This window comes from Erithacus rubecula (genome assembly GCF_903797595.1).
Source record: "Erithacus rubecula genome assembly, chromosome: 15".
NCBI lineage: Eukaryota > Metazoa > Chordata > Aves > Passeriformes > Muscicapidae > Erithacus > Erithacus rubecula.
Genome location: NC_136667.1, coordinates 5,720,233 through 5,744,533, shown reverse-complemented (window position 1 = coordinate 5,744,533; position 24,301 = coordinate 5,720,233). Strand labels below are relative to the sequence as shown.

At 54.3% G+C, this 24,301-nt stretch overlaps 3 protein-coding genes across 5 annotated transcripts in view; 2 read left to right on the top strand and 1 right to left on the bottom strand.

Annotated features, from left to right (window-relative positions):
• OPHN1 (oligophrenin 1) overlaps window positions 1-3,203 on the bottom strand; it is a 48,676-nt gene extending 45,473 nt beyond the window's left edge. The window contains exon 1 of one of the 2 annotated variants that reach the window (XM_079319218.1): window positions 2,905-3,203. In XM_079319218.1, the coding sequence (XP_079175344.1) occupies window positions 2,905-3,058 (154 nt within the window). In that variant the 5' untranslated portion in view covers window positions 3,059-3,203. The remainder of the gene's footprint in view (window positions 1-2,904) is intronic. The other variant, XM_079319217.1, reaches the window with a different exon arrangement.
• A 112-nt stretch (window positions 3,204-3,315) lies between these two features.
• Window positions 3,316-9,626, top strand: YIPF6 (Yip1 domain family member 6). Its single transcript, XM_079319261.1, has 7 exons — window positions 3,316-3,513; window positions 4,125-4,253; window positions 4,808-4,886; window positions 5,220-5,262; window positions 5,914-6,039; window positions 6,119-6,276; window positions 6,940-9,626. Exons 1-7 carry the CDS (start codon window positions 3,346-3,348, stop codon window positions 7,056-7,058), a joined length of 822 nt encoding a protein of 273 aa, XP_079175387.1. The 5' UTR covers window positions 3,316-3,345; the 3' UTR covers window positions 7,059-9,626.
• A 1,974-nt stretch (window positions 9,627-11,600) lies between these two features.
• Window positions 11,601-24,301, top strand: part of STARD8 (StAR related lipid transfer domain containing 8) — a 48,707-nt gene continuing 36,006 nt past the window's right edge. The window contains exons 1-2 of one of the 2 annotated variants that reach the window (XM_079319211.1): window positions 11,601-12,122; window positions 21,183-21,216. In XM_079319211.1, the coding sequence (XP_079175337.1) occupies window positions 11,616-12,122; window positions 21,183-21,216 (541 nt within the window). In that variant the 5' untranslated portion in view covers window positions 11,601-11,615. Of the gene's footprint in view, window positions 12,123-18,832; window positions 19,016-21,182; window positions 21,217-24,301 lie in introns of those variants that run through there. The other variant, XM_079319214.1, reaches the window with a different exon arrangement.

The window sequence follows — 24,301 nt, the reverse complement described above, 5'->3', positions numbered from 1 at the left end:
GGGGCAGGGTGGGAACTGCCAGCACAGTCCCAGGTACTCTGCAGAGCTCCATGCTGGACAGAAATCAAGTGCAAAACCACATACACAACGTTTGCATAAGAACTCACAGCTCTTCAAGCTTCAAAGGACAACTTTCACCATCACAGCACTCACAGGTACTAATGAGAAAACCCTCTATCTGACATTTCTCCAACTCCATTTGATATTTAATTAGGAGAGAAGATCAAAGACCAGGGGAAATAGGTGGTTTTGCATTATCATACAGACAGCAGAGAGCAGTGAGCAGGAGAGATAAAAGAAAGCCACACTGAAGCACAGAAAGAAACTGCTGTAAAGCAGCCATTCTTAAAGCCACAGTGATGCCATGGAGTCACAAATTCTGACACCCTGGTGGCCTGGAGCATGTGCCCCATGTGAGGTCCTCTGTCACACCAGTGCTGGCCATGGTGAGCCCTGGGCATGGACAAGCTGCTGTTGGAGCTGAACCCCCAGTGCCCAGAGCAGGTCCTGATCCTGGCCAGCACAAGGGGATGGGCAGCACCATGAAGGGACAGACACCTCCCAGTCCTTCTCCCTTCCTGACCAGGGACAGGCCATGGTGGTCTCAGCACTGCCAGTGGGACCAGCACTGCCAGTGACTCTCCATTTCTCCTGGCACGAAAAACAAGGAATTCAGCCAACTTACGACAAAAATAATTTCCATTTCTGACTCAAAGTATTATTTTCTATTACTGGCTTTCACACCCAAGACTTGTTACAAATTGAACAATATTATTCTCTGCTTTAGTCTGTTTAATTCCCCACTTGGCAATACCAAATACTTGTTCCCTTATGGTGTCCCACCTAGATGTGACTCCTCAGCTGTTGGGACTGTCAGTCAACAAGAGAAAATACCACACTCAAAGGCAGCACTGGTAGGGCTGTGACTGCAGGATGACCCTCCCCAGGATATGGTGGACTGAAGGAAGAGTTCACCCTTGGAATTCTATTTGTTCCAGCTGGTGACACATCAGTTGGGTGGAAGGAATGAAACCAGTTTCTCCAAACCCATGAAAGGCCAAAGGAGTTTAAAGCCCCCTAAAACCCCCCTCCTAATTCAGGTAACCTGATCTTAGACACTTCCAGGGATGGGGCAGCTACAGCTTCTCTGGGCAACCTCTGCCAGGGCTCCCCACCTCAGAGGGAAGAATTTCTCCCCATTATCCCATCTAACTCTGCTCTCTTTCAGTTTGAAGCCATTACCCATTGTCCTGTGACTCCATCCCTTGTCCAAACTCCCTCTCCACCTTTATTGTAGCCCCCTTCAGGTACTTCACCCTCCATCCTCACTGGCTCTCACTCCCTGATGGGACCACCAGCACTTCTGCATCCCAGCAGCTGAGGGCACCTCCACCCCACCCTGTCAAGGGGCACAGAGGGATGGTCAGCCATGGACATTGGGATCTCCAGCTGGTTATGGTGAGGCCATGTCCAGTGAGCACCCCAGATTCCTACCCCCAGCTCCCCATGGCTAGGATTCAGAGATATATCTATTTTTTAAAGTTATCTATTAACTAAACACAAGGAGCTGATGGAAGCCCTGGTCCCAGCACCTCCCTAGCAGCCTGCTGGATCAGCTACAAAAACACCCCACAGGATTTCAAGAAAAAAATCCTCAGCCCTGGGGGTTCTCAGTGCTGTCTGGGTGTGCTCTGCTTTCTTCTGCTTCTGCCCTTCCTCCCTGACCAGTTTCTCTGGGCCAGGTCTGCTGACCCAGCAAAATCCCTCACATCCCTGTGTATTACAAACACTGAAAAGGGAAATGGTTTTGAACAAAGTGATGAAAAAAAGCATTTCCATTAGCAAGCAGGTTTGTTTTGATCCCTCTGATTTTCATTTTGTTGGGGTATTTTTTTGCCCTGGACTGTGCAGAGATTTGGGTTTTTGTACCCACGTTAGGTCTCACAGCCCTGTGACGTCAGCAGTTTCAGTCACACCAGCTTTTGTCTCTGCTGCTTCCAGATGGGCAAACACAGGCTATTCCAGCCCTGGCCTCGATAACAAGGAAGCTCTGAATTATTCTGAACAAAAGGGCAGCAGCTAAACCTATTAACACCAACTGAAACCAACCAGCTGGCAGGAAAACCGCGTGTGACCAGCGTGGATTGTCTGTGTCCCTCCACTGCCTCCATGGATGCTCTGTTGGCCTGGCTCTGGATTCTACTGCATTTGTAACAGCAGAGAATCATGAAATCATTTGGAAAATTAAGATCATGGAGTCCAGGAAGGCGTGGGAGACCACACAGGGAAGGTGCGTATGAAGGTGTATCCACAGCTGTGGGGAAGGAAAACAAACCTAAGCAGTCAGAAGGTCACTGTCAAACACGTGGTGGTTTCAGGTGACACAACCTGCCCCAGGTGATCTGTCAGCACTTCTGAGCAGGCGACTCCCGCAAAGTCAACACTGAAATCGACATAACACTGGGAAAAATGCTCACCGCGATTTGAAGAATGACAGAACACCGACAACAAAAGGAGGACCGAGAGCAGGGCGCTCTCATGCTCACGGTGCTCCCCAGGGCGAGGAGATGCCCAGGGATGAAGGCACCACACTCTCCCCGCGTTTGGGGGATGCCGAATAACGGAGCAGCTCCCCCGGCAGGGATCAGTGTCCCCGAACGAGCACACACACGCTGGGAAGGCTCGGCCGGTCCAGCCCAGCGGGACGCGGGGCACAGCTGCGGGTGGCCCGGGGGTGGCAGCGCAGGGACAGCGACACGCCGGGGGTGGCGGGCGCTGCCCGGAGCGATGCGGGGCGCCGGCCCCAAGCGGCTCCAGCGCGGGGCTGCCGGCGATGCCCAGAGAACGGGACACACCCCAGGGACCGGCCGAGCCCTGCCCGGACCCCCGCCCCGGCCCGCTCACCGCGGATGGCGGCGATGAGCGCGTTGCCGTCCTTGATCACCTCCTTGATGAACTTGTTGGTTCGCTCCAGCTCCTGCTCGTAGCACTTGAGGCGCTCTCGGAAGTCGGGGCTGTCCAGGTAGCAGTCGCTGAACTCCAGCGGCGGGTGCCCCATGGCCGCGGCTCGGCCCGGCTGCGCCTACGGAGCGCTGCTGCCGCCGCCGCCGCCGCCCCGGGCGCCCCGCGCCGCCGGCATCCCGCGGGCCCGCCCCGCCCGCCGCGCCGCGCCCCGCCTCGGCCGAGGGACCCCCGCCCGCCCGCTCCCCGCGCTTCCGGCCGCCGCTGCCGCCGGGAGGTGTAGTCCGCGATGAGCCGCCGCCCGCCCGCGGCCGCCGCCCGCCCGGTCCCTCACGGTGCGGGACGCGCTCCGCTCCGGGCGCTGCCGCCGCCCCGCGCGCCGCAATGACTGCGCCCCCTGCCGGCGGGGCCGCCCCGCACGCGTTGCCATGGACGCCCCGGCGGCGGCGCGTGACGCGGCCCCGCGCGCGCGGGGATGACGTGAGTGGCCTCCACGTCGCCGGGGCGGCCAAGATGGCGGCGGCCGAGGGGAGCGGGGCCGGGGGCACTCTGGTGAGCGCGGCCGGGCGGTCAGGAGGGGAGCCGGGGAGCCGCGCTGCGGGCGGGCCGCGGGCGTTCGGGCCTCCCTCTCTCCCTGAGCAGGGCCAGGCAGGGCTGGTCAGGTGCCGGGCAAAAGCGGAGCGAGGTCTGCAGGCCTGGGCGGGCGGCGGCTCGTCCGAGGCCGGGAGGCAGGAAGGCGACGGGAAGATAAGACAGGAATGGGGACGGGGCCAGGCTCCAGCCCCCGCCTGCCCCAGGCTTTGCCGCAGAGCTGGGCTGTGCCCTGTTTGCCTTCACTCCGCGCTGCCCGGGGCTCTCCTCGGGCGCCGGCCCGCTTGGTTACAGCGCTCGCCGTGTGTCCGTGCAGCGCCCGGGCTGTTCAGTGCCGGCACCCGGGCGGCTGTGCCTCCCTGCAAACACCGCTTTGTGCTGCTCTCAGTCGCTGCTGCAGCGCTCTGGGGTGGCAGGGACAGCCTCACACACCTGCCCGGCTCTGCAGGCTCACATCGGCCCCGCTGCAGAACCTTTTATTCATTGTATCCCTGAGTTCTGAGCGGCCAGGACCCATCTGAAGTGCACGCGAGCGTGTTTGTGTTGCTTCCTAAAGGTTTGTACCCGTTCAGTTCCCAGGTCTGGCAGATGTGTCGATATCCCAGGATATTCCTGTGGAAGGGGAGATCACTGTCCCTGTGGGATCTCAGTCTCCTGATGATGATTACTCCACACTGGATGAGCCAGTCAAGGACACAATTGTGAGTCTGAGCCCGTGGCTGGGGTAAAACTCAGGTTTTGTGGTGTCTTTGGCAGCCGTTGTGCAAAACCTGTGTTTTTGCACAGCTCTGCTCAACCTGTACTTCAGTGGGGATTGTTTTAGAACTCATAATAGAAAACAAATTCCTGTGGGTCAAAAAGGGCCAGAATTGTGGCCCAAAGTTTCTCTGTGATCCTGAAATCAGTGTGAGGGCAGAGGCTTCAGTGGGAGCTTGTGAGAAACTCCACTGACCAAACATATTTTTCATTTATTTTCTTTCCCTCGAGGACTAAACAAATTGTTGGTTATATTCTTATATTATTAAAATATAGAATATTGTGGCTGTTAAAGAAAATGATGTGGTGCTGTGGTTGCTAAGGAATGTAGGAAAACTGTTAAGGAAATAGTCATTGTGTGTTGAAGAAGATGCTAGAGAACTTGGGTTGTGTCCTCTCCTGATTTGCCATCCATGTTCCTTTACTTCTGCCTCTTTGCTTTAGCTGGGAGCTGTAATTTTGGGAGGGGATAGATGGAAGTGGTTTGTGTTTGTTTCAGATGAGGGACCTGAAGGCTGTTGGGAAGAAGTTTGTCCATGTCATGTATCCCAGGAAGAGCAGTGCACTCCTCAGGGACTGTAAGTGCTGGGGCTTTCCTGACCTCCAGGGGAGAGGCAGAATCCAGTGGGACAGGGATTCAGGAGTGCTGAACATCCTGAGCAGCAGAGCTGACAGCTGGGGTGGCACCAGGGCTCTGTGACAGGGTGGGTGGAACTGGGAGCTCTAGAAACTGGTGGGTCTTGAATGGATTTTATTATAGATCATGGTGTAAGATGATGAATGAGGAAATTGTAAAGCAGTGAGATGTGGAAAGTGGCACCTTGGGAGTAGGGCAGGAGGCTCTGTCACTCCCAGGAAAGCAGAACTGAGATGATTCTGTGATTTTTGTGATGTTTTCTCTCTCCCTGCAGGGGATCTGTGGGGCCCGTTGGTGCTGTGTGTCTCCCTGGCTCTGTGAGTATTCTGGGGGAAAATGGGGTTTTGTAGCCCAGTGTGTGAGGGAAATGAGAGATTAATAATTAATGTGTTAAAGATCAATTTCATCTGATCCCTCATTGTCTTGTGCAATCACTGCTTGGTTGGCTTCTCTGACAAAATGTATTTGTGATACTTTAAGGCCATTAGCACCTCCTGTCCCTAAATTTAGGATTTAAGGATGAACTCTTCCTGGTCCCCTGGCCTAGGAATGGTTTTGCTGAAGGTGTCTCAAGTTGTCCTGATTCAGCTGTGATGTTTGCATCCCATAGTTGTTCCAAGGTTTCTCTGAGGCTGGTTTGTTCAATCACACACTACTCTGATGCTTTGACAAGTACAAAAACTTTGATACTTTAATTTCAATTAAAGTGGCTTGATATCTGTGGCTTGATTCCTTTCTGAATGCTTTCACAGCCCTCAAAACAGGGAAACAGATGGACTGAAATTACCACAGTTGAGCCACAATTTTCCTGTGCAAAACTGAGGATATAATGAAAATATAAAATGGATGAAAAGCTATGGGCCTGCAGCACAACAGGATCAGTGTTGGGGCTCCTGCTCTGGCACCTGCTCCAGTGTGGGAAAGCTCCATCAGTGCTGATGCCTCCATCTGTGTGCTCCCCACTCCAGGATGCTGCAGGGTGGCTCTGCAGACAGCAAGGACGACGGAGGGCCCCAGTTTGCCGAGGTCTTTGTCATCATCTGGTTTGGGGCCGTTGTCATCACACTCAACTCGAAGCTTCTGGGAGGAACCATGTGAGTGTGGGTTTGTTCCAGGGCAGTGCACACCCTCCTGTGCCCAGAGCTGTGGCCTGACTGCAGTTTGCCTGTGCAGCTCCTTCTTCCAGAGCCTGTGTGTGCTGGGGTACTGCGTGCTGCCGCTGACGGTGGCCATGCTGGTGTGCCGGCTGGTGCTGCTGGCGGGCGCGGGCACCGGCAGCTTCGTCATCCGCCTCATCGTGGTGGGGGCCATGTTCGCCTGGTCCACCCTGGGTGAGTGCCTCACCTCTGCTGTGCTTGGGGAGCTTGAACCCTGGTCATTCCCTCAGGCAGAACCAAGGGGGGCCCTAGTCCAAGGTGTTTCTGGGCTGCAGAAATAGATCTTCCAGTCCTTGAGCTGGTAGAGGTTCAGTCTCTGCCTCTGTTCCTGGTGATTTCCATATGTAAATTCCCTTGGGCAGCAGGATGATGATTTAGTGTTAAACTCTGTGAGACAGTTTGGTGGTTTATTCTGTGATTATGTTATAATATTATTAGAAAATGCTGATTTTATAAAGATGCATTTGCACTATTTCTCCTGTTCTGTTACCTGTAAGTCTGGTTCTCATTGTACAGTTTTTAATCAGCATTTATGGCCAGACTGCTTGGGGCTTGGAGCAACCTGGGCTAGTGGAAGGTGTCCCTGTGGCAAGGGGTGGAACTGGATATCCCTTCCAAGCCAAACCATGCTGTGATTCCATGATTCTATGACTTGTCATTCTGATAAAGGAAATTAATGATTACAGCCCATTGGTTTGAGCAGTGCTTTCTTTTTCAACACAGTTGCAGTGCTGATTGCAATTGCACAATTGCAAATCCTCACTGCAGCTTGCTCCCTGCAGTGGGGGCTGTGAGGGTTTGTGCTGCTCCTGCTCCAGGTGTTTTGTGTCTCTGCAGCATCCACGGCGTTCCTGGCGGACAGCCAGCCCCCCAACCGCAAGGCACTGGTCGTGTACCCCATCTTCCTCTTCTACTTTGTCATCAGCTGGATGATCCTGACCTTCACCCCACAGTGAGCACCATCCCAAGGGACTGCTACATGGACTGGACTTTCTCATGGATGCTGCAGTGAATCATTGGCTTTATCTCTTTCTAATTTATATATAGGGGTACTGTAAAAAGGCAGGTTGTGGGATAAAGCCAGAGAGCTGCAAAAAGTGCTCATTTGTGTGTCCCTCTTTGTGAAAGGTACTGAGGTCCAGCTGCTGAGGGGTTTATTTAGCCCTGTTCTGTACTGGTGTTAAATAAACAATGCCCACTAGGACAGGGGTTGTTCCATCTGAGGAGAGAGCAGGAGATCCTGGATTTTCAAGCTGTTGGGAGATGAAGTTCACACGACTTGGCAGATTTCCTGCCTGTGCTTGGATTCTCACTGAAGATAAAAATGCCTTATCAAACCACAGAACTTCACTGCAGTGATTTGTGGAGAGGAAAGAGACATGTCTGACTCCTTTTCATTCCCTTGTAGAGTGGTGGGATGCACACCCAGGGCATTGTGAGACTGGGACTCCCAGGAAAGGAGAATTCAGTCAAAACTCAGCTGGGTCCCTTTGCAGGGAGTTGGAGCTGGTGGCAGGGAGTTGCTTTTGCCCACATCCATGTGTTGTGTGTGTCCATCCTTTCATGTGGCAGGGAAGAAGGATCCAGCTTGGTGCCTTCAGCACTGCTTCCATGAGGGGACTGTGGGCTCACTGCAAGTTCCAGACCTGTGACCACAGGGAACAAAGCTCAGAGTCCTGCAGAAATGCTGAGACTGCTTTGTAGCAGGGGCTGGGCTCTCTCTCTCTGCTTTTGGGAAGCGAAAATTCCTTGGAAAGTACCATGAATGTGTATGTATGATAAAAACAAAGGGTTCTGTACAGGAAATTGATCACAGGAATTTCCTGTGCAGGAAATTTGCTACACAGGCTGTTTGAGTCTGAAAAACCATACCAGGGCTTAGGGCCCAAAGTGTTAAAACAGCTTGAAGGAAGGGAAGTAAATGGTATTAGAGGTGTTGGTTGCTCTGAAGCAGGATGTGAATTCTGCTCTCACCTGCCTTCTGTGTGACTGTTCCTTTGGTTGTTCATGGGGACAGCAAAGAAATGTGTGCAAATGTGCATTTTGTTCCCTTGTACTTCCCATGAGATTTCAGACACTGTTCTGTGGGTTTTTAATTTTGCTTAATACTTTAATAAAAGGGAGGGGGCTCCTTCAGTTACTGCAGGTTCATCGTGTGCCCCTCCTGGGTACAGGAGTGCAAGAGTCAGATGTATTTTGGCACAGACATTGGGAGCTGGGACTCGATTTTGGAAACTACAGAAATGATTCCTGTTGTCTGTTGTTCTCAGTCAGCAATCCATGAAATACCTGAGGTAAAAAAGCTGCTGTAAAACGTCCTTTTTCCTACATTTGTGCAGACAGACTGAAACTGAGGTCTGTGGGTTCTGCTGAGGTGTGAATGTGCCTAATTTCTAATTATATGTGCAAGAGCAATCTGTGCTGTAAACACTGGCAGTGGGTGGGAGTTGGGATGGAAATTGCTGAATTTCAGATTAAAAGTGCATTTTTGCATTTGTGGATAATGAGCTGCTGTGTGTGGCAGGGCCTGTCTGTGGCACCAGGGGGCTGGAGGGGACCTCTCGTGGTTCACAGACATGGGAACCATGGAAAGGGGAATTTTTAAGCTTCCATTAAATTATTACTGGTATGGAATGTGGTTTTTCTTTTAAGTGTGCAGTTTTTTGTTCATCTTTTTGAAGCTGAAAAGAAGTATTCAAGGGAGGTGGGTGATAAAGCTGTTGATGGCTATGGTGGGATTCCTTGAGCCAAATCTTTCCTGTCATACAAGAATTTATCCACACTTTCAAAAAAATCCTTGGATTCTCTCTGGGTTTTGTGACTTGAGCTGCTGTTCTGTCTTTTAGGATAATGGGAATAGCATTCAATTGATCCTGTAATATTTTGAATTTTTTTACATGACTTCAGAAGGTCAAGAAGCCCAAACTGGATTTTGTTCCTCAGCCACCCCTGGAGGTCCTGCAGAGCCCCTGCTGTGACAGAACCAGCTGTCCCTTGGCAAGAGAGACATGGGCACATGAAACACAACCAAACCATTTTGGTTCAGGAGAACAAAATGTCTTGAGCTTGTTTAATATCTGCAGATGCCTAGAATTAATGCAGCTGATGGATAGTCCTTTGAAGTGCTGGTGTCACCTGTGAGTGCTCAGAGCTCCCTCAGTGTCCCTCATCCTGTCCAGCCTGGTGTGCAGCACATCCCTCCCAAGGGCCCTGCAGGGGAGTGATCCTTGTCACCACAACAGCTTCAATTTGGGCTGGAAATGTCTGTGCTAAGAACTGTTGTGCTTTCCAAGGGGAAAGGCTTTTCCTTCTTGTTTAAAGCTGCTGGGGATGGGTGACAAGGAGAAGCAGCTGTGTTGCCTATAATGGAGTGTTTGAGCTGCTCTGCAGAGAGATGGCTGATTTTCCAATGCACAAACCAGGCTTTATTTCCTACTGGGATTTTTTTAATACTGTTAATCAGCAGAAGTTGTTGTATATGTTTCATTTTGATTTATTTAATATCAATAAAAAGGAAAAAAATTATTTGCTTTAACATGAAAAATTCAGAGTGGACTATGGGCCACACGTGCCAGAGCCCCTGAGGCTGAGCCAGGCTCAGATCCTGCTGGTGCTCACAGACTGCTTGGGGAAGGAACAGTGCTGCTGGTGCACCCCAAAATCGGGATTCCAGTGGCTTCAGGGCCAGCAGGTCTCAGGAGCCACCCAAGGGACCTGTGTGTGCCTCAGCTGTGCTGGCCAGGGGTCACCAGGGGCTGAACAATGCAGGGGTATGGGGCAGCAGAAACCCGGTGGGAATGGGTAATTCCCATGGCTAATGAACCAATGGCAATTAAACCCATCCCTGAGCCACAGCAGGATGTGGGGCAGTGGCCAGGAGTTGGTTTGTCCATGCTCTGCGCTGTGCTGCGGGCTGGCAATGAGGACAGCCGTGTCCCAGTGGTCACCAGAGGGCGGCAGGACCGCGCCGTCCCTTTGCTGCTCCGTTGTCACCTCCCTCTGGTGGCCCCGAGAGCACAGCTGGGTCCCGCAGCCAGGAGCGGGCTCGCAGGTAGCCCCGGGAGCTGAAATGTGAGCTGCCAGCCTCAGTGATGGGCAAGAAGTTATTCAACAAGGGGCATTAAGACAAAATTTTAAAAAAGTATAATCTACTAGTAATTTACCAGTCCTGGAAATGTAATTGTTCCACTCAAAAGGGGTGTTCCCAAGTGCAGCTCTGGGCTTTGTAGTTAACCTTTGTTCTCGAATTAAGCATTTCTGTCGCCCAGGTAAATCTTTTTAAGGCAAATATTCTGCATGCTGAATTGTACCCTAGGGCAAACGGTGGGGCAGGTGACAGTGGAAGGAAGGACTTCCCCCGTAAAATCAGGAAGTAACCCATACAGTGCAGCTGTTGACAGCTGGAACTGTGAACTTGATCCTGACCTTTGGATTTCCTGGCGGGGAAACTGGGTGACATGGCTGCAGGAGCTGGAAGTCAGGCTGGAGGCTGCTGAATCTCCACATTACAGGTACTCAGTGCAAGGCAGTGATGGTGGGAGGGGACAGGAGGGTTCCTGAGTGGGGCTGGGGGAGTGTCACCAAGGGCAGGTGTGACAGCCCAGCACTGGGACAGACACGAGGGTCACTGCACTGCTCTGCTGCCACCTTGTCGGGGGGCAATGTCTGTGCTGGGGGGCTCAGGGTCTCTGGGAGACAAGAGTAAAGGTTTGCTCTATTTATTCTGAATCTTAGTTGGAATAAAACCCAATAATAAGTGCACTTCCTGTTGCAGGAAGGACGAGTTTGGTGTGTCTGCCTGGTTACCTCCTGAACCTTGTCCCCTCTGCCCACGTTACAGGGAAGGGAACAGAACAAGTTTTCTGAAGTGCCATGGCTTTCCCAGACCTGGTTCTTTGTTATATTTGTGCTTTGAGCCCTCTGTGTCTGAGGAGCTGCTGTTTGTGCTGCTGATGAAAGCAAGGGAGCATTGCCAGAGCCTTGGGGACAGTGGGACGTGTGGGCAGGCAGGGTCCTGCCACCTGGGAACTCTGTTCTTCCCTGCTGTGCCTGGGTGGGAGGAGATGGAGCCATTCCTTGCCTCAGCCAAGCTTCCCCTGGCTGTGCAGAAGTCTTGGCTCCAGCTCCTCCCAGGAACCTGAAGCACCTCAGACAGCACCTGAAACCCATCCCAACAATCCCCCTCCAAACAGCTGCTCTTCCCCCAGCAGTGAAAAGGGCACAGTGTGAAGTACACCCTCCTCTGAAAGTATAGAGGCAGTTTGGTGTTTCAAAAGAGAAATGAAGAATACAAACCCAGCTGGTTGAGTTGTAACACTGGGTCTGCATTCTCTGATGAGGAGAGCATGGAGGTTCCTAGAACAAGGACCATAACACCCCTTTCTAATCAAATGGAATGGGAAGGAAAGTGAGGGAAAGCAAAATAAATGTAGTCCCCTGTGTGGTTCTTGCTAATGAGTTATGGTTTACATTGCCAGCTTTGCCAGTGGCAGAGGGGGTTCCATCCATGGGCAATGGAGACAAGGAGCACTGAGCACCAAGCAAAGCCACCAGCATCTCCAGGCCAGCAGGATGAGCCCCTGACCCCATGCTCTTCCTCATCAGCTGAAGATGAGGAAGGTGTATATGGCTTCCTCTGTCCAAGGAGCAGTGAGTGCAGCCCTGAGGATGAGCCTGGTTATGAGCTGATCCATGACAAATCCTTGCTGTCCCTCTGGGGATCCTTCCCCAGGAGAACCAGGAGGCACCTATCAAGATTTATCAGCCTCCCACAGGAACCTGCAGGACACAGCAGGGATGCTGCAGGCCACAATCAATTCTTCAGCAGCAATGAAGTGTTGGTTTTTGATGAAGATTCCCTGACAAAGCCTGGGCACGTGCTCAGGCACAATGAAACAGATCTGGTGGGGCTGCACGGGGCAGACCTGGGGAGAGCCCACAGTGCCCTAGACTGTGAGGAGGATGAGCTCAATGTCCTCTCTGTGTCTCCTGGGGAAGTGAAGATATGTCCTGGACGTCTGGTAAGTGTTCCACATGGTGGCTGGGGGTGCCTGCTCCCTGTGCCCCATTCCCTGCTCCCTAGAGGTGCCCAGCTGGTCCTGAGGTTGGGATGCTCTGGCAGACACAGATGCTTCATCTCCTCTTTTACTCTAAATCCTGCTTCAGGCTGGTGATGGGCAGCTCAAATCCAGTGTGTTAAGTTGCCTTTGTATCCTTTAAGAGTCGATCTTACTGCCCTGAGGGGTTTCTGAGCTGGATTTCTGTTCATTCTGGGGTGGTGGCTGAGCAGAGCAGGGAGTGAGTCAGGGGCTGAGGGCAGAATATGCTCCCCCAGGGGAATTGGCACTGGCTGTTGTTCTCTGTGTTTGGTCTGGGCTTTTTCTCTCAGCTCCTCCTGTGCCTGTGGTCCCACAGGCTCCTGGCTGGGCTCCCTCACTGCAGTGTCTGTGCTCCTTGTGCAACCTGTCAGCTCCCAGTGACATCTCTGTCTCCCCTCTGAGTCCCTGTGCTTACAAGAAACTCCTGTGAGCATAGTGGCACTCAAGACATCTGGTACTGGTTATTTTGGTTGCAGAGAGCTCCAGGCTCTGGAGCCCTTGGAGCAGAGTATCTGTGGGGGCCAGTGGAGCCACTGGAGCAGCCTTGCCCCCATGGCTGTTCTGGTTTTCCCAGGAGGTGGATTCTCCATCCCTGTCTCTGTTCTTGTGCTTCCCATAGCTGCTGCTGCAAGGCAGGAGCCTGATGAACTCATTGTTATTTACAGGAGAAAGGCAAAGAGTGAATTTCAGACCTCAGCAAGAACTGCTGGATTTCACCAGGATTGTGTTTTCTGGTTGTTTTCAAGTATTTTTCTGGTGTTTTGTGTCACTGTCTCAGGATCATAAACAGAACATGCAATTATTTATCCTGGGCACTGATTTAAATCCTTCCTCTCCCCATAACTCAGCCCTCCCTTAGCAAAACCCACGGGGCTGAGATCTGGGCTGGGGCTGCTGCCTCTTCTTTCTCAGGGCTTTGGAATTTTTCCCAGCAGCAGGAACAGAAGCCTGAGACAGCCCAGCACAGGGTTTGGGGACAGCCTGCTCTGCACCCAAAAACCTCTTCTACCCCTTGATTCCTTTGGAGTGGGGAAGCACAGGGCTGGGAGCAGGATCCCTCTCCAGGACAAGCCTGGCAGCCCCCACAGTCGTAGGGGGCCAAAAGAATTTGCTGTCACATAATGAGGCTTTGTGTGTGTGTGAGGGTTGGCATAAAGGGTTTTCTGAAGCTGCCTCAGAGCCTTTCCTGGCACCCCCAAGGAAGGCTGGCAGTGGCACGTGGCTCCTGTCCAGCCTGGAAATATCCTGGGGTGTGGTGCCCGGGGGCATGGGATGGGCACGGGATGGGCACTTGGTGTCCCTGGGCATGGAATGTGTCTCCTTCTCCATGCCTGAAGGGAAGGACATCTCTGGGCAGGGGTTCTGACTGAACAGGTGCCAAGGGAAGATGTTTCTGATGCTGTTTGCTGTAGATGCTGCTCCTGACAGGGAGGAGCCCCATGTCCCTGCCAGCCCCCAGTGCTGCTGCCTGCCCGTGCCCTGAGCCCCTCAGCTGTGCAGTGCTCTGCTCTCGGGGTGCCCACAAGACCAGCCTGGCTCTGGTGGGGTTTGGCAGCAACCCCAGGCTCCTCAGGGCAACTGGGGAGGGTCTCCTACCTCTGGTCTGTGCTCTGTGGTGGGGCCAGGCAGTGGGTCATGGTGACAATCCTCCAGAGACTCCAGAGTGCTGGAGTGTGACAAACTGGGCACTGGTGGCCTTGCAAAAACCCCTGGGTACTGTCACCTCCGTGCTCCCACCTACTTGGAGCTATCAGGTGATTGATTATTGGCATTCAGGAGCTGTTGAGTCCCCCATCCTGTGTCCCAGACCTGATGCCATGTCCCCAGTTCTGCCCAAGAAGCTGCACTGGACAGGGTTTACCTCTGGATTTGGGTGTGCAAAAGTCGGTACATGAATGGCCCAGCCCTCCATGAGTGAGAGGAGGCTGGTGTGAATTCATGCCAGGGATTCATCTTGCAGACACCTGCCCTCACAGGGAGCCAGCCCTGCACCTCACAAGATTCTTCTGTCCTGGGAGTTAATCCCAACCCTTGGCCAGAATTAGGGCTGGGATCCTCCCCAGACAGCAGCTGTCACCAGAACTATGTGCAAAAATACCCAAGCAGCTCAGATGTAGTTTATTAAATGGCATTTCATTGTGCCAGCCAGAGGAGGAGGGGGTGTCCCTGTCACCCTGGCTGGTTTTTAGCTGCTGAGAGTGCTGTCAGTGGCAGGTACCAGGGGTGAGGGTGAGTGTGAGTGTGAGTGTGAGTGCACACATGTGCTGCCAGCCTGCCTCATGCCACACTCAGGCATTTTGCCACGGGAGCCTCCCTGCTCCAGCTAAGAATAAAAACTGCTGCAATTCCTTGGGCTGCTCTGGTGCCTGCCTTGGGGGCAGGGGATTAATGTCCCAGGATTAATGTCCCAGCCAGGCTCCAGCAGCTCTGTGCTATTCCCAGGGGTAGGAAAAACTGCCTGGTGAGCATTCTGCTTATGTCTCCTTTTGTACTTAAGCCTGATTTATATTTCTTGTTTTCACAAAGGCATCTTGAAGAGAACTAGAGAGCAGTAGCAGCAGGTTTTTGCTGGAGTTCTGTCCTGGTGGGAGTCTCTGTAGACACTCACAGACAGTAATTCTTGGTTGCTTGAAACAAATGGAGTTAAAATTGAATGGGAGTATGGCTCTCAGAAAACCTCAGTTTCCTTTGGTATTCCTTGTGTCTATTTGTAATTTATGTATCTTGTCTATAGTATCTCAAAAATGTCACCATGTCAGTAATGCTCTTTTAAGTGCATTTAAATTAATTTAAATAGCATCATGCTGAGCACAGCCCCAGGCCCCTGTTGAACTCCCTAAGCTTTCTGACTCTGGGAATTGGGGCAGGAACACCCCCCCACCCAGCTGGTACAGCAGAAATTCCCCAAAACTATCATGGCCTGTTTTTTTTCAGTGAAACTGGAAGGTTTTGCCAGTCTGTGAGGATTAGTCAGCTGCAAAGTTTGTTTGGTTTTGTGTGTGTGCTAAATCAGCCAGTGTTTGTGAATTCTCTCACTGGTGTTTGCAAACTGGAGCATCCTGTGTGGGGAAATGCAGCACAGACCTGTCTGTGCCAGGACAGGGGGACAGGGAGTGCAGGGGTCTTCCTGCAGCTGGAGGAGGCCATGAGCCCTTGGCTTGTCTCTGAGAGTCCCCAGTGCACATCTGGGCTAAGCAAAAGTGTCACTGGCTTTGGAGGGTGAAGCTTCAGCAGGACACAAGGGCTGGCAGTGCTGGGAGACGGGACACCCCAGTGTGCTGCCTCAGCCCTCGGGAAGGGACATTTTGGGGGATGCCATGGGACTGGCTGGCTGCTCCATCCCTGTGGGGTGGATGGGGGGATTGATGCCTTTGCCTCCAGGAGGCTCCTGGGGGCACTGCCCTGCTCACCCGAGCGCTGCCTTCTGCCGCAGGAGCTGCACGTGGGGATTAAGTAATTGCCTAATTATCCATCCTGGAGAGAAGCCTTCCCTCAGCGCTGGAGGTTTGTGTAACAATCCCGTGTGTCCTGCACCCTCACACTGTCCTCACCCAGCACATCCCACCCCTGAGCCACTGGAGACCAGAGCCCATCGGGGTTGTTTCAAATTAGAAACTTTTTAATGGGGAAGCAGCGGTGATAAGTGGGCAGGGGGCTCACTGGTGGCATGGGGCAGCTGGGGAGTGTTTTCTGCTGCCCTTGAGCATCTCTCAGCTGGCTGCTTGTGCTCTGCTCGTGCTTCTTTGGTAGCAGCAGAGACATTTGGCCTCTTGGGCTGGAGCAGGGGTGGCCCCACAATGGAGCTGTGGGGTTCCATGGGGTTCTGTGTGCCGGCCCTTCCCGGGCACAGCTTCGCTGCCCCCCTCTCGGGAGGGGTTCAGCCCATGTCCTCGCTCCCAAGGGATGCAGTTTCCCCGTGTTCTCCCTCCCCCCGTCCCTCTCCCAGCGCCCTCGTGGTGTCACAGCCCCAGCACCGCCAGCACCCGCCCGGTGTCCGGCGTCGGGAGAAGAAAAGGGTCCCTGTTCCCGCTATGCTAATGGGGAAACGCCAGCTCGGCGGGAGCTGCGCCCTTCCCAGCCTCGGGAAATGCCTGTGCACGGCGGAAAGGGGAAAATCGCCGTGTGCGGTGCCGGCAGGGACACGGCCACCAGCCCGAGCTGTCACTGATCCCGTGCGACAGCCGGGACAGCGATCGCTCATCAGCACACAGAAATAGCTCCGGCCGTGCGGACAGGGCAGCCTCCAGGCAATGATCTGTTGTGGGCAGAGGCTGTACCTGCCCTCCAAAATACCGGCCCTACCCCGTGACTTTCGGAGAACCGGGATGTGCGTGGCGCTGCTGGGGATGGTTGGTGACATCCTGGTGGCCAGGCCAGCTGCAGGCACTGTGGGCAGCTCTTAGTGAATTTTCCTTAGAATCGGCTTCTTAAAATTAACTCAAGTTTAAAATGGGTTCTCGTTTGGGTCTGAGGAGCATAGTGGCACACACACATGCACACACATATTTATTTATAGAATAAATGGATATTGCTTTTGCTTGTCCTGCAAGCTTGTCTGTAGAGTGGATACATCAGGAATTTTGAGAAGAACCAAATGCAGCAGTGGGGTCTGTGTCCCTGTGCCACTCAGCAGAAATACCCATTTGGTGTGCACAGCTCCTGCCACTTGCATCCTCCCCATGCATCCAGTCCCCAGGAGCTATTCCTGCCTAGGACAGTGTCCTGGCATGCTGAGGAAGGATCCAAGATGCAGCATTACTGGAATGCTTTTGAGATGACCGGGTAGGAAGAAGCTACACAAGTATGCAGAAACCGCTGTGGTTTGTCTCCCAGGCCTGGGAAGGAGACAGCCTGCTTCTATTTGTGCTAGCCTGGCTTTTTTGGCTTCTGGAGGCAGTGGGAGAAGGACCTGATGCCTTCCATGTCCTGACTGTAGTGGTGGTCCCCTGGCAGCCTCAGCCCTGTGACAGCAGTGCCCAGTGAGCTGAATGGGGATGGCTGGCAGTGCCCCAGGTGCCTTCATCCCTGCAGGGGGCTATTTGCAAGTCCTTGGGGTAAAAACTGCAGCCCTTGAGGCAGCAGTGAGTGAGTTATGGAGGGTGGGCAGCTCAGGGGCAGCAGTGTTGGGCTTTAAATCCTGTGGGGAAAATCCTTCCTAGGAGATGTGACTCTGGTGGGCAACGTGCCATAGAGGTGAGCCTGTCTTCCCAGCACTGGGTTTTCAAGGGAGGAGAAAAGGGATTGATGTACAAAGCTTGTGCTGTGGCTGGGTGTCCCCAGCCCTGCTGCAGTGGCCCAGTAACACCAGCAATGCAGGGGGCAGGGTGAGGAGCTGCAGCTGGTGCCAGGGCTGGGAGCAGTGCCAGAGCCCTCTGAGGAATGAGTGAGGGGGAGATGGAAGGAGGCAGCTGGAGCCGGGGCTGGTGCTGCCTGTGAGCTGCTGCTGGGGCCACGCTGGGGCTGAGCTGGGCAGGGCAGAGCTGTGCCAGTGCCACCAGGGCACTGCTGCCAGTCCAGGGCCTGCTGCTGGTCAGGTCTGCTGGATGCTGGCAGTGCCTCATGCCATCCTCTCCAGGCAGGTGCATTTGCTCCAGCTCTGCTGTGCTTTTTGTCCTTGCTTTATCCTTATGGTTTGGGGCCCCAGCATCCCGTCCTGGCCTGCCCTGTCTGACATGTGGCTCTGGACACAGCTGCCACAGGCACCAGCTGCTGGGGGTTGGGTACAGACGTGTCACATCCTGAGCAGGACCATTGTGCTCTGGCTCGTGTTCCCATCTCCTGTCAGAGTGGAGCTGGCACCAGCCTGAGGTGGACAGTGGGCAGGAGTGATGCCACTGCAGAGCCTGATGCCACTCCAGGGTGGGTGACATCCACCAAGGGTCCTGTGGGAGCAGAGCTGAGCCCAGGCATCACTGTGGATCTGCCCTTGCTCCTTCTGAATTGCTGACACAAACCACCAGTTTGTGGGGTGTTCTTATGTGCCCGCAGGAAGAATCCTGGCCCCAATGTTTGTGACATGACCTTTTATTGTGGTGCTTCTGAATGAATGTTTGCAGAAGGCACATGGGGAGCTGTGGATAGCTGGAGTAAAGGCTCAGCTGTACTTGATGGCTGGAGGGATTCCCCTGTGAATTCCCAATTTCCCTGGGGGGATTGCCCCGCCGGGATCCCAGCAGCAGGCCAGCCCTGGGTGCCCCTGCTCTGTGCCCGTGGTGAGGCCAGCAGCACCTGAGCACGCAGGGATGGCACCACGGCTGGGTACAGCCTGTGCCTCGCAGGGGAGAGCGCCGGGAGCTGCCAGTCAGCTCGGGCAGGACCGGGGTGACAATCTGAACCATCCAGGGTTTCGGTTTCTAATGTCCTACATGTGCCTTTGACAGCCAAACTCCCCCTTCTCCTGCTCGGCACTGTCGGCCACCCCTCGCCCCTTCCCACTGCCTGCGAGTGGGAGCAGCCCGGAGCGCTCCAGGCAGGAAGGAAAGCCTGGAGCTGTTTAAAACTCGCAATCTTCGGGGAATTTCAATCGCGTCCAAGCCCGTTCCCAACCAACTGAATAACGGTGCAGGGTTTGAATGCTGGCCCGCCTCCGCCGCTGCCTCCCGCTCCTCCCTCCGTCCCTGCGCTCCGGCCGCTGCTGCGCTGCCCGCTCGGGGCTCTGCCCGCACCGGGCTCTGCGCTCTGCCATGGGGGTGCCCGGGGGGGCTCTCCCCGCGGCCGGGGGCAGCTCCGGGGTTTAGGGGGGGGATCTGCCGAGCCCCCGCCCGCACATCATGCCATTGCTGGATTTCTTCTGGGCTTGCTTCAAAAGAGCCAAGGTAAGGGAGCGCTGCTCCGGGGGTCCGTCCCTGACACCCTCCGCGTACTCACGGTGTCGAGTCTGCTCTGGGGGTGTCGTGCCCACCCCACGTGCATGTCAGGGGATTTAATTTTGGCTGGGCCGTGTGTAGGTGCGCTGGTCCCTGTGCCCTAAGCTCGCCCGCTGCCCTTTACTGCGTCACCGTGTCCCGGCAGCGGGCTGTGCCTGGCTGTGCCTGGCTGTACTGTGTGTCTGTATCTGTGTGTGTGTGTGTGTGTGTGCGCACCCTCAGCCCCCCGAGGTGGTCAGCACATGCCAAGAGGGTCCAGCCGTGCCTCCTTGCGTGCTGTGGCCAGGATGGAACATCCTTCCGACCCCAGAGGCTCAGGTCACCCGTGGAGTGGCTGTGTGACCACGGCCGACCTGGAGGGTGAGGGCAGCTCTGAGCAGGATGACAAAGGAGCAGCAAGGCCAAGTGCCCCCGGTTTTAATTTCCTGCAGCAGCAGCTCTCATGGCGTGGCATCCAAGATTTTTCATTAGGGCTTAATTCTTCATCTGTCACCTTAATAACAAATGACTCTCCCTGGCGGCTCCGGATCACTGTTGGTTTGTTGTGTCCCAGCCTATGCAGTGTGGTGGAAGGCGAGCTGGGGAGGTTGTGGAGTTGTAGTTAATGTGAATTTCGGGAGTTTCAGGTTGGGAAAAGTGGTGAAATCCCTTTACAGGCAGTGCTGTACACCGGGCTGTGCTGGGTGAGTGGATCTGCTGTGGTGAAATGGATGTGGAATGCACGCTGTCCCCCGGGCTTTCAGTGCAATGCTTAAAATAGTTGAGTCTAAAAATGACATTTGTGAAATTCATTGGTAATATTAGTGGCTGTCTTGTCCCTGCTGTCTCGTCCCTGCTGTCTCTGGAGAGCTTAGCTGTCCTCATTAACCCTGCTCATCCCTGTGTGCTGCCTGCTGGTATTGCCATCGTGCTGGTGGTGGCACAGACATGGACACCAGGTCCTGCATCACCACTCAAGCTGCAGCTTGAGATGGCTCCAGCCTGGCCTGCACAGATTCTGCTGCCCACACTTTTCAGCCTCCTTGGAAGCACCCAGCAGTCCTCTGACTTTATCCCAACCTGGGGTCTGGTGGGTCTGGTGGCCCAACTGGCCAGTGCACCACCCTCCTGGTTGCCTTCAGTGGACACCAGTGGCCTCCTGAAAGGCTGAGGCTTCTGCTTCAGCCTGGACTCACTCTCCTCCCCATGCCAGTGCTGCTCAGCTGCTCACCACAACCAGGCGAGGAATTCTCACCTTCCTTGCTGAGGAATTTCTTGAACAGGGAGAAGCGTGCTGGGCTCTGGGGATTAAAGCTTTCCAAGTTAAATGAGGTGGATCTGTGGCTGGTGGAAGATTTTGTGGGAAAAGGTGTGGAAGCAGATTGGGCAGTGCCAAAGGATCCAGAGGAGCTGGGTGACCTGCCCTGTGGACACACTGTGGGGTCACAGTGATGGCTCCAGCCCTGTGATGGCAGCCCTGGGGCAGGCAGTGCTGCACAGCAGCAGGGACATGGTTAAGCCTGTCCTGGCTCATCCTCAGCCCTGCTGCCAGGCAGGAAGAGGAGTCCTGGGGGTCCGTGGGAAAGTCCTGCTCAGCAGCACAGCACATTCCTGCAGGGATCCCATGGCACCTCTGGCTGCTGAGGGGCTCATCTGCACCCAGAGACAGACTGGGGAGCATCCTGGGCTCTGTGCTCACCTCAGGACTGGCAATGGGGACCTGCTGCTGCTCCTCCACCTCTGCAGATTGCTGCTGTCTCCCAAGTGCTGCTGAGGCTCTTCTGCTGCTGCTGCTGTGAATGCCATTTCTCCTGGGTGCTGGGTTTGTGCTGGGCACACCATGTTTGCCCAGGGCCCTTGGCAGTGGCAGTGGTGTTTTGAAACCAGTGGGGCTGATGCCCTTGGGAGAAGCCATTGCCAGGGCCCTGCTTGTCCTGTGGCTAATGCTGGTCCCAGCTCTAGATCAGCACTGCTGGTCTCAGGTCACCTCTGGGCAGAGGGGAGGTTGGAGTAGGAACCAAGCCCAGATATTAGGGGTGGCACTCCACAAATGTGAGAATCAAAATGATTAAATAAAATTATTCCTTTTTTTTTTTTTTTTTTTTTTTTTTTTTTTTTTTTTTTTTTCTTTTCACAGAAATTCTCGTTGTTAGAAGATAAAAAAGATGCAGGTAAGCTGCAGCAATAATTTTTGGGGCAGGAGTGCCCTTGCTGTGGGGTGAGCAGGGGTCATGGGAAGAGGAGTGTCCCCTTGCTGGATTCTTCTGCCAACAGTGTGATTTTCCCCCAAAACTGTTATTTTCAAGAGAATATATTTGCAAAGGGACCTTGGTTCCTTTTCAGTTCCTCCTGTCTTTGTGGTGAGCAGCTTTGTGCTCAGCAGATAAACCCATGGGGAGCTCCAGAGCCTTGGCACTGCAGTGCCACGGGCTGGAAGGTCACCCCTGGCTCAGAGCCCCTCAGCTTTGTGTGACTGGAGTGTCTCACCTGTGACTGTGGGGCAGGAGGGACTCTCAGTGCAGCTGCTGATCCATGGGGATTGTGCATGGCTGCTCTGAACAAGCCTCTGCCAGGGTGGGGGTGGAGGCTGGGCTTGGGGCTGCCCTGCCATGAGAGGTTCCTAGGTGCTGGGGAGGCTGGTGGTGGTCTCTGGGAGCAAGAGGAGGAGGGTGTGTGTGCCAGCAGGACCAGGAAACAGGGATGGAGGTCCTGCCTTTCATCCTCCCACTGGTTGGTTCCATGGGGGTCTTTGTGCAGTGACACTCCCAGAGTGAAATCTGTCCCATCTACACAGGGCAGCCCATGGCCTTGGTTCTGGTGGCCCTGGAAGTGGAGGGAGCTGGAGGTGGGGTGGCTCTGCTGCTCTGGGGACAGGGCTCAGGACACAGCCTGTGGATGGCAGCTCCAGTGTCAGAGCTGGGGGCAGTGGGGCTGCTCACACTGCTGGCTGGAGCCTGGCACCACGAGAAGAGAGCCCATGGGATGTCCTGGGGATCTCCAGGCAGTTCTCTGCCCGAGGGGTGATGCACTGAGGGCCTCTTGGTTTCACTCATGTTAGGGTGAAGTGAGCTCTGAGTCTGGCCAGTGAGAGCCCAGAGCACAGGAGAGCTCTGGGTAACAAAAGGTGCTTTGTGAGAGAGCCCCAGAGGTATCTTGGGTGGTCTCTGGCCCTTGCACAGGAGAGATTAAGAACATAAATGTCAAGAGCTTGTTAAAAAGAGTTAAAGAGCCCTGTGAAGGGGAAGGGGATGGAAGGCTCCTATGGATCACACTGTAATGGGGATTTTGGGGCAAAGAATATTTATAGGTGTTTTCCCCTTGGTTAAAACTGCCTGTAGAATCCAGGTCTCTCCTGGTGAAGGCTCAATGACACTCACATGACCCCAGCTGACACTTGGCTGTCACATGTCCCTGTCCCAGCTCTGGCTGCTGGAGGGATGCTGGGCAGCCACGGGCTCTGGGGGCAGGAGGAGCAGGAGCCTCATGTCCTGAGCAGCTGCAGTTTCTCACTGTGGGATTTGTCACCTGTGGCTTGATGTGATGCTCCTGGTGCCACTGTGACCTGCAGCAGCACAGTGCCTGGGGCAGGCTGGAGTTCTCCCTTTCCCATGGATTACACTGGACAGGGAGCAAGCCTGCAGGGGAGCTGTGCACTCCACTGGGAAGGGGCCAGGGCAGGTGCCTGCTGTCCTCTTCACTCATTGTTCCCAGAAGATGGGGGTATAAAGGGGGCATTCAGGCCATGGGCTTGGGGGACACCATTCCTTCCCTTATGATGATTTTCATAAAGGTGGCACAAGGACCTCAGCTCCCCACATGGTGGCATGAGGCAGGGTGGAGTTAGTTTTGGTTTACCCCACTAGCTTTTGGCAAAGTGTGTCTTCCATCAATTCCCAGAGCTTGCCTCTGCTTTTCCCCCATCAGCACTGCTGCTCTGCCAGCACACCTGGCAAACACCCTGAGCTGCTTCCCAGGCATGGACAGACCCATTCCCAGCCCCCTGTTTGGAGCTGTGGTTGGACACTGGCTGGGTGAGATAACTGTGGCTTCCCCCACCATTCAAATACCTGGATATGCCATGGCAGCTCCTGCAGTGATGGTGGAAAACAACTTGGGTTTCATCTGCCCTTCTTGGAGGTTTTCAGCTTCCACAGCACATGGAGACTCCTGTGTCCCTGCTCCCCCTCCCTGGCCCACCCTGCAGCCCCCTCAGGCAGCACCCTCAGCTGGGTGGGGCACAGAGCCCCCCCAAACCCAACCCAACCATTGGAACAATCCCAGCTGGGTCGGGTTTCCATGGATTTCCTAACCCTCTGCTTCCTCTCCAGCATTCACTTCCCATGTATTGTTCTGAACTGAGCAGAAAGGAAAAGCTTGAAGAAAGGAAAGGCTCTCAGCCTGGCCATGCACCTGAAAACTGCATCCTCAGAATAAATTCCTACCCACTGCAGCACCAGGCCCCTCCAAAAGGGACTGGGAGGTGCTCTGCCTGTGTCAGGAGCAGTAGTTCCTCTTGCTGCTAAAGGACAGGGACAGAGCTGGTGGCTCCTGCCAGCAGAGCCAGACAGTGGTGACATTGCAGCATTTCAGGGTGGGCTCCTGTGGCTGCATGTGGTGAACAGGGAAAAGCAGCACAAGGGACTCGGCTGAACTTTTGCCCCTGCGTGAAATAATAAGGTTGTATTTACCCAGCATCTGGATTACCGAAAATAACCTGCTAAATTTAGCTGTTGTTGATGTGTTGTCACAGCTGAGCTGTTCTTCTCTCCTCACACAAAAATCTCCTGCACTGTCTCAGTGGGTTTGTGGCCTGAGCACGAGGCCCCTGTTCCTCACCTGACCTGAGCCCATGCGTGTGGTTCCCGGGGTTTGGGGGGAGAAACACAGACTGGGATCTGGTTTAGTCATTGTCTGAATGTGTTGGAAGGGAGAGGGGCTGGGGGCTGGCAGGGGGCTGTCCTGTGATGTGTGGGCATGCCAGTGCTGCTGCTCTGGGCACTGGGGCTGTGCTCTGCCTGTGGCATCAGAGCCAGGAAGATCAGAGGGGATCCGTGGAGTGGGTGGGAGGCTGGCCATGGCAGCAGGGACCCATTCTGGGCACTTCTGGAGCTTGTTGAGAAACTGCTGCTCTTGGAAAAGGCAGTCATGGGGTTGGGTGTGGGTCAGAGAGGTGGGAAGTAGAAAAGCTGAACCGAATGTGATTATTTGTGGTTTTGGTGGGACATGTGATGAGGGGATTCTATGCTGCTCCTTCCT

What these genes read in the sequence shown, in the direction of transcription:
- YIPF6 (XM_079319261.1), top strand. Translation starts at nt 3,346, where the DNA reads ATGACTGCGCCCCCTGCCGGCGGGGCCGCCCCGCACGCGTTGCCATGG. An exon ending in AAGCTTCTGGGAGGAACCAT is followed by an intron (nt 6,040 to 6,118) that starts GTGAGTGTGGGT and finishes TTGCCTGTGCAG; the next exon opens with CTCCTTCTTCCAGAGCCTGT. An exon ending in GTTCGCCTGGTCCACCCTGG is followed by an intron (nt 6,277 to 6,939) that starts GTGAGTGCCTCA and finishes GTGTCTCTGCAG; the next exon opens with CATCCACGGCGTTCCTGGCG.